At 41.7% G+C, this 9,101-nt stretch overlaps 1 protein-coding gene across 1 annotated transcript in view; it reads left to right on the forward strand.

Moving 5' to 3' along the window:
- The first annotated feature begins 468 nt into the window (after positions 1-468).
- NDUFB10 (NADH:ubiquinone oxidoreductase subunit B10) overlaps positions 469-9,101 on the forward strand; it is a 145,988-nt gene continuing 137,355 nt past the window's right edge. The window contains exon 1 of the mRNA XM_044089112.1: positions 469-658. Coding sequence (XP_043945047.1) covers positions 511-658 — 148 coding nt within the window. The 5' untranslated portion in view covers positions 469-510. The remainder of the gene's footprint in view (positions 659-9,101) is intronic.

A 9,101-nucleotide genomic window follows, 5' to 3' on the forward strand; every position in this document is an offset into this window, starting at 1 on the left:
CACAGGCTAGATTCCCTTGGCTGAAAGGCCCCAGGTCCCTTCAACCAAGGGAATCTAGCCTGCTCACAGCAACAAGGCTAGAATCTATTGCTGTAAAGACGGTCCTTTTCCCCACTAGAATCTAGCCATCTCACTATGAGCAGGCTAGATTCCCTTGGCTGAAAGGACTAGGTCCCTTCAGCCAAGGGAATCTAGCCACAACCAATTATTTTTAGTAGCAGACTTATAACGTTACCCTGCTGAACTTTTACCTTTGAACCGCAGGTTTACCATAACCTATACTTTACACCCCCTCCCTACCAGCTCCAAAAGTTGCTACTATGTAATTTCTCTTTCATTATGAATAAATTATTCAGCTAGACCTGAGATTTATTTTAACAAGCTTTCCAATTTTACAGTGTATTACCTTTGACCTTACGTTCCGCGAGGTACGTTGCTACAGTGTCCCTGATAGCTTACATGCAATAGATTCTGGGAGTTGTAGTTGGTATCTGTATTCTAGGAGGAAACATGCCGGATGACTTTGATAAGGACGTATACCCGGAGCCTCCTCGTCGCACTCCCGTGGTGGAGAAGCAGACAAGTCTGCCAAATGTTGCGTTGATTTTGACAAAAGCATGGGGTTTTGCTGTGGATGCTCCTGTCACTGTGTTCCGAGGTAGGGGGATATATTAGGATCTCCTAGGTGTCCTTGGTTGTAATGTAAGATAGCATTCATTTAACTGGTCAAAGTATGATGGTTCTTTTTATATAAATATTTTATATTTCTAGTTTTTTATGCCTTGTATAATATAATGATTTCACGTAACTCTAAAATAGCTTGCAGCAGTGTCACAATGTTTATTTTGATTTGCTGAAGAGTCATCAGACCAGTCAGTTCATTTGACCCGTCAACAGAAAAGTAAGCTTGTGGTCTGTAATGTTAGCTGTTAAATATTTTTAAGATCCTGTTATCTCACTATCCCCCTTTATTACGATGTGAGTGTACGCCCGCCTTTATCATCCACGTTTTATTATGTTCCCATTTTTTTTGCCCTGCCTTGAGTATTTGGTTACTCATTGGAAAAATACAGGTTTGTTTGCACTGGTTTCACACATGCCTATATGTGGCTGTGTGCGTATACGCCGTTCATTCTTTCTTTTCATGTATTTATTCATTCATTCATTCATTCACTGTCCGAGTACCTGCTTATCTAATTCAGGGTCACAGTGAAGCTTGTACCTATTGTATTCCTTAGTGAACACAAGCAGACAAATATCCTGATAGGATGCTGGTCTGTCTCAAGGCACGACAAACTACAGGCACACCTCATCTGTGGTGTCCTTTTTTTTTTTTTTTTTGGATGCTGGAGAAGCAGAGTACATAGTAAATTCTCATAAGAACACAAGAATGAGGGGCAAGACACCACACAGAAAGCAGCCTCCCTAGGAAGTGAACCAGAGAACCAAGTGCTGTGAGCCAGCAGTGCTCTGCTTTGCCACTTATTCTCACCAGGTGCTTCTTTGCTGCTGCATTTATTTAAAAAAAAAATTCATATTGGGACATATCTGCTAACAAAAGTTAAGTGGATACGGAAAGCAGGTAGTCCTACTCTACCCATTTGATTATCGCCTGAATTGCCAGCAAAAATCCATCCTGTTTTAAAGAGCTCACCTCATTCATGCTTTTGAAGCTGTAAACATCAAAAATCCTAACGATGACTGTATAAGTCATACCAGAAAGTCAGAAACAAAAGATAATAAAAACATGAGTGCTTCCACAATTAAAAGTTTTAAAACCAGATGTTTGTAATGCGGAATATGATGTGTGATACATACGTTGTATATGAGTGTGTACATCAGCATCCATATGTATGTGCATTTGCTTGTGTATGCATGTATATGTGTGTGTGTATGCAAATCTTTGGGTGTGCATGTGTGTATATCTATTTATGTATATATGTGTGTGCATGTTTATCTGTCTATGTATATCTGTATGTGTATGCAAACCTCTGTGTGTATATGTATGTATATATGTATATATATATATATATATAAAATTATGCACATATATATATGTATAATTATGCACATATATGTATAATTATGCACATGTACCGTGTGTGTGTGTATGCATGTACGGTGTATGTGTGCATGTATATCTTTGGGTATATGTATATATATCTGTATGTGTGCATGTATGTATATCTCTGTGTGTGCGCGCGTATATGTTTGGTGCATGTACTGTGTGTGTTCGCGTGTATATGTGTGTGAGTGCACTGTGTGTGCGCATGTACGTACTGTGCATGTGCTGTGTGTGTGCATGTACTGTCTGTGCCTGTACTGTGTGTATCCTCTGTGCGTGCGTGTGTGTGTGTGTGTGCGTGCATGCGTGCCTGAGTGTATGTATATCTGTACGTGTGGGTGTGCCCACGTGTATGTACATCCGTACGTGTACGTGTGTGCCCTCGTGTATGCATATCTGTATTGGTGTGTGTGTGCCCTCGTATGTATATCTCTATGTGGGTGCCCAGGTGTATGCGTATCTGTGTGCGCGTGCATGCTTGTTTGTGTGTGCGCTTCCATGCCTGTGTGTGTACGCACAAGCTTGCATGCCTGTGTGCGTGCGCGCGCTTGCATGCCTGTGCGCGCGCGCGCGTTTGCATGCCTGTGTGCGCGTGCATGCTTGCACGCCTGTGTGCGCTTGCATGCTTCTGTGTCTGCGCACGCATATCTGTGTGCATATATCTTTGCATGTGTGCGTGCTTGCATGCATATCTGCATGTGTGCGTGCTTGCGTGCATATCTGCATGTGTGCGTGCTTGCGTGCATATCTGCATGTGTGCATGCTTGCATGCATATCTGCGTGTGCATGCTTGCATGCATATCTGCGTGTGCGCGCTTGCGTGCATACCTGCGTGTGTGCGCGCTTGCGTGCATACCTGCGTGTGTGCGCGCTTGCGTGCATACCTGCGTGTGTGCGCGCTTGCGTGCATACCTGCGTGTGTGCGCGCTTGCGTGCATACCTGCGTGTGTGTGTGTACATATCGGTGTGCATGTATATCTGTGAGTGTGTGCATGCACATGCATGTATATCTCTGCGTGTATATCTGCGTGTGCATGTTTATCTGCATGTGTGTGTGCGCGCGCGTGCATATATGTCTGTATTTGCCTATGTGCATGTATATCTTACTGAATTCACATAAAAGCCATTTGTCTACATAATTGAAGCAAATGTAAGAAACTAGAATGGAAACGAGTTAAAATAAAAGAATAAAAAAGAAGCTCCAGTGCACACAGTTAAACTGGTATTGACAAGCCTGGTTCTAAATAGGTAAATTAACTTGAAAACTAAAACTAACATATTTGAATGTGGCTCTGCTCCTAAAATAAAGATGCTGAACTTAACTGGCACTTTTATACTCCAGGTCTGAAGCGTTTTTGTACTTAATCACCCATGAGACAGCCATCTTGTTTAAACAAAAAGTGCAACTTCTACAGATACTTGTTATAGACATGTGCAATTTCAGTCTTCTGGTGAAAGAAATGCAGTAATTAAAAAAATTGCAAGCAGAATATGTGGGCATCTGTCCTGTATCACACATCAGGCTCCCACACATTCTGTATCTGTCCATCATCGGGGTAGTGTGTGTGTGTGTCTGTGTGTGTGTGTGTGTGTGCTCACATATATGTATAGGTGAGCATGATGTATATGAGCAAGAGAGAGGGACCAGTTTGTGTCTACATACATAGCACATTGAGATATGGTTATCGATCCATTTCACATGAGGATATGTATCAGGAAAAAAATTGCATACAGCAGTGTCACAAATTAGATATGGTTTAGAAGTGAAAAGAAGGCACACTTTACAATAATGGTATGGTATACCACTAACTGCCTGTTTGGTTCATCAGCTATTTCATTTATTTCTTTCTCTATCTCAGAAAGAAGGCCAACTGTCTCGCTTATTTTACTGTTTTCAGCTTCAGGTTATACATGCTTGACTGCATGGGCAACAGGGATGGAGTCTTGACTGTGGCACAAAAGTCCTGGGTTCAAGTGACTGTGCACAGCCTATGAAGAACTAATGAAACATAGTTATTGCTGATTCAAAACTTTTACCCAAGTAGTGGATCTGGGGGCACTAGAATGAGGAGGAGGGAGTTCTTGTCTGGCAATAGCTCTTGAAGCCCATGAAGAACTAATGAAACACAGTTATTGCTGATTCAAAACTTTACCCAAGTAGTGGATCTGGGGGCACTAGAATGAGGTTGAGGGAGTTCTTGTCTGGCAACAGCCCCCTTGAAGCCGATCTGTCTATCATAACTGAGCAAAACTTTGGAGAAAGCAGCTAAGGGGAATGCATACTTTGTTGCATGTACACACAAACCTCACTGATATTAATGCTGTCCATTGTCAAGGGGAGGTTTAAGGGTAGACCAAAAACCTTCTCATAGGATGGTGATGTACCAGGTTGTTTCCATCTCGGTCTCTTTGTTTTGCTGTGGAGATTGAAGTTCAGGAGAGGCACTGGGACATGGTAGAAGTTTGACGATAAATGACACCAAAAAGAGATGATAAAGTCTCTATCCATTATGTGAGCTCTGTTTTATTCCTTAAATGTTACCTCCTTTCTTTACCGGTACATCCATGTAACAATGACCCTGTCTGTCTCTCCAACATGTTATATTTATATATTTTAGGTCTTTTGATCTAGTAGTTCTGATGTTGTGTTGTGGATGTGCAGAAGGTTCATCAAAACAGGGTCCTGGGATGCCTTGTATGTCAGGCTAAGATCACCTCTTGGAAGTCTGTATGATACTGAGTAGAGGGAGATGGGGCTTTCATGTGATCAGCATAGGACATTGTGTTTACTCCGTGTATCCTTTTTGTAAGGAACCTTTGTGGATGTTCCAGTTGCTGCATTTGTCTGGTCAGGTACATGCCAAAGGGGCATTATACGTTGTGATGGGTCACATGAGGGCCAAGTACAGTGACCTCTATGGACCTACATGCCATGCCTTTACTTATAAGTTGAACAGGATAGAAGGATTTTCTTACTACCTTGGACATAAGTAGGTCGAAGGCTAGGTTACTGTTTACTTGATTTCCATGATCCCTAACAAGTGAATCCACTTTTAGTGGTGTCTTATTGTTGATGTAGTTACCTGGGGTGGCTGACTTCCCAACGTTACTATATTGCATTTCTTGCCTTTGAGTTTTAAGCCATGTCGTTGGTACCAAGGGGTTGTCAGTGTTAGATCTTCATGGTATGTGTTCTTGTCTGGGGGAGATTCAATGACTATTGCTAGTTTTGCAATCCTCTAAAAACTTGATCAGCCAGAGACCTTTGAATAATGGCTTTGACCTTCGAGAAGTAGATGCCAAAGAGGAGAGGGCCCGGCATACCGTCTTGAGGTACTCTACAAAGACACAGGTTTGTGAAGAAAATGAAAACACTGCCGTTTGTGTTAGCATGTCTGGCAGGAGATTTGTGTATATTCTCATATTAACTTGTATTGTATGCCGGCATGTCTAATTGTGAAAATGTACATAAGTTTTTAAAACGTTGAGTATTTCCCTATTTATACAAGATGTTTAAAGAATCTGTCAGTGTTTTGATACATTTCTAATTGCACATGTTTGTGAGGGAGATTCTAAAGTACAAACTGTCTGTGGAGAATCAGATGATCAGTAGATTATATCATTAGAATGTTCCTGGATGCTGTGTGATTATTTGAACACATGATTGACAGGAAAAAGAACTTTTTCAAACAGCTCATAGTTATTTTTAAAGTAAGACAGTTGAGACTGTTAACCTGGACTATAAAAGAGACTGCTGAAGTCTGTTAGAGGGCAGTTAGAAGAGTTGCAGTCACAGTGCTGTGCAGTAGATACAGTTTTTGGTGAGTTTTGCTTGTGTAAGCCTTGCCTTTGCCTTGCTGTTAATCTTTAGATTAGATCACTGACAGTATCCTCTAGTTAGATTAGGAAAGTTTAGTTGTTTAGATACAGTTTTTTTTTCTAAAATGATGGACTTCTACAGTTTAATTTACATTTCTGGTGATTGAATTTTGGTGTTTTATTGAAAGTTATTGATTTACATTTTTTAATCATTTTACTTATTAAATGTTTTTCATTACTTTACATTGTGGCTGGACAATCTGTGTATTCTTTACAGAATTTAGAGAGTGCTTATACCTATTTGATACTCCCCAGGTCACCTCAAATGCCTGGCTACTTCTGGTCATTGCTGTCATTTTGATATTTAATAATTTATCACACTTTGAAGGGCATGTTTACCTGTCTGACTGTGGTGGCAGTGTTTACCATTTGTACTGGGGAGAGGACACAGCTGGAAATCTGTGACAGACTTCCCGTAAGTGTTAGAGTGTGTGAGATTTAAATTTATTTCGAATGTATGTCAATATTTAGTGACTGCAGCCCTCAATTTGCCATAACAAAACCACAAATTTGGAGGACCAGACCATAAGTTTGAGGCAAAGATCTGGATGGTTGGAAGGTATGGCTCTGACCTTTTTTTCTCCATCCAGGTGTCTTTTTTGCTAGTACCCAATTCTGAATCTTTTTTTCCCCACGTGCATTTCATAATTATTTGCTGCAAGGAGCAACTGCTGTTTGATGAGTGTTTCCTTAAGTTCAGTTGTGAACTTTCCCCTTTCTAAAATGCACGTCTGTCATGTCTCTCTCTCTCTCTCTCTCTCTCTTGTTGGGTGCATTCCTTAAGTTTTAAAGAATGCAGAGCCATGGGAGACTATAGCAGTCATGATGCACAACATAGCAGGATTATTTCATAGTTTTGTTTTTATAGCACTTTGTGATTTTTAGGTGAACATGAAGTGTAGCGGTCAGTCATAGGTTCATAGGTAGGTAGGTTCATAGGTAGGTACTAGGCTAGGTCCAAGGGCCTACATAAGCTTAGCCAACAAGGTTCCCTGGCTTACGCCACCCAAGAAAGTTATTTTCCTGTGCCACTGTCGAGCAGAGACACAGAAGTGATCCCCGGGGTGTATTTCCTATTTCCCATCCACTCATCAAGATTTTTCTTGAAGAGTGCTAATGAAGAACTTTGCTTGACATAGATGGGTAGCCTGTTCCAGAGTATGGGAAGTCTCTGGGATAGGAATCTATCCCTCCAGCATGTCCTGTTTATTGTGGTGACAAGGTTTAGGTCCCTAGAGCGTGTAGCTTGGAGGGATTGGGATTTTTTAGGTGTAGCATGTCCAACAGCTCTGGGTTTGACATAGCTTTATATGTTAGGCAGAGATCACCTCTGAGTAGACGATTTGAGGCGGTCAGTGTAGGGCATTTATTTGAGTCCAGTAATCCTCTTTGTGAGGTATGTCTTGTGAGGTACATTCCAAAAGAGGCGTTGTACTCTATAGTGGGTCTAATGAGTGTCAAGTAGAGGGGAACGATTACCTCCTTTTTTTTTTTTCCTGGATGAGAACCCTTTTATGATGAGGTGTGCCACATAGAAGGACTTCCTGACTACTGTGGCGATGTGACTGTCAAAGGAGAGACTACTGTCCACCTGGGTCCCAAGGTCTCTTATCACACATTTGGTGTTAATTAGATTGCTGCCTATGTGGTAGTTCATGGGTACAGAGTTTTTAACAAAGGGGATGACACTGCACTTTTTGGCATTGAGCTTGAGGCCATGGCACTGACACAGGCATCTGTCTCAGAGAGGCCCTTCTGTAGGATGTCCACATCATTTGGGGACTTGACTATGGCTCCTAGTTTGCAGTCATCTGCGAACTTCATTAGCCAGAGGCCTTCTGTGTTAGCCTGTACTTCAGAGAAGTAGATACCAAACAGGAGTGGTCCCAGGACGGAACCCTGTGGTACTCCACTTGTCACTGGTTTGAGGTCAGATTTGGAGTCTGCAACTTTTACAGTGTGGGTTCTGTCAGTGAGTCAGTTGGCAACCCATCTCGTGACGTAGGGATTTATGCCTAGTTTATTGAGTTTAGCTATAATTCCAGAATGGGGGATGGTGTCGAAAGCCTTGGCGAGGTCAAGATGGGTTGTGTGAACCACCTTACACTCATCTACGGCTTTGGTGACTGCCTCAAAGAAGTCGATCAGATTCAGGAGGCATGATCTGCCTTTCACAAACCCGAACTGGGTGGGATTCAGAGTTTGGAGGTTACCAATGTCTTTGTTTATGAGTTCCATGATGATACGTTCCATGGCTTTGCAGACCAGGCTAGTCAGGCTAATAGGTCTATAGTTCCCAGGATCAGTGGTGGCTCCCCCTTTGTGGAGTGGGATAACTGTTGTTGTGCGCCATTCAGTGGGCACAAAGCCTGATGTGAGGCTATTATTGAACATGGTGCTTAAGTGGGGAGCCAGTTCATTCTGAAGTTCGTGTAAAACGCAGCCTGGGATGTTCGGTCTTGGAGTGGTTAGTGCAGAATAAATGTTATGCAGGTGTTCAGTCTTTCCTACAGTTATTCAAGATGCTTTTTATTATGATTTGATATAAAATATATATATAATATGTATGTGTGTATATATAAAAAATGTAGATGTGCTTAAGTTGGTCAAATAGTACTTAAGTCGATGTGAATAATGTAGAATCAAATTGATCGATGTTATGCTTGGGAGCATGCCACTACGCACGGGCTGAGAACTAATCTCTGTGCATGCAAAACTTAAAGCATCTTTTTTTGAGAGGGGCAAATCCCCCTTCCCCCACACCCTCCCTACTAATTTTATATTCTAAGTCAAGATCACACATTCTCCGCAGAAAATAGTATATTCCCCTACTAGGGGATCTCACACCCTTGGATCCAATTGTCATTCGACAAAGTTACAGGGACTCTAGTCAATATTCATTTTTTATTGAAACTGAAAGATAAGGGTTGTTTACTTTTAACTGGAGTTTCTAGTGTGCTCATTTTCAAAATTGTGTCTTTTGTTGCAGGGCTTGCTTGTGTGTCTTTTGTTGCAGGGCTTGCTTGTGTGTCTTTTGTTGCAGGGTTTGCTTGTGTGTCTTTTGTTGCAGGGTTTGCTTGTGTGTCTTTTGTTGCAGGGTTTGCTTGTGTGTCTTTTGTTGCAGGGTTTGCTTGTGTGTCTTTTGTTGCAGGGCTTT

This window comes from Protopterus annectens, chromosome 12.part0 (assembly GCF_019279795.1).
Source record: "Protopterus annectens isolate FY-2018-M chromosome 12.part0, PAN1.0, whole genome shotgun sequence".
NCBI lineage: Eukaryota > Metazoa > Chordata > Ceratodontiformes > Protopteridae > Protopterus > Protopterus annectens.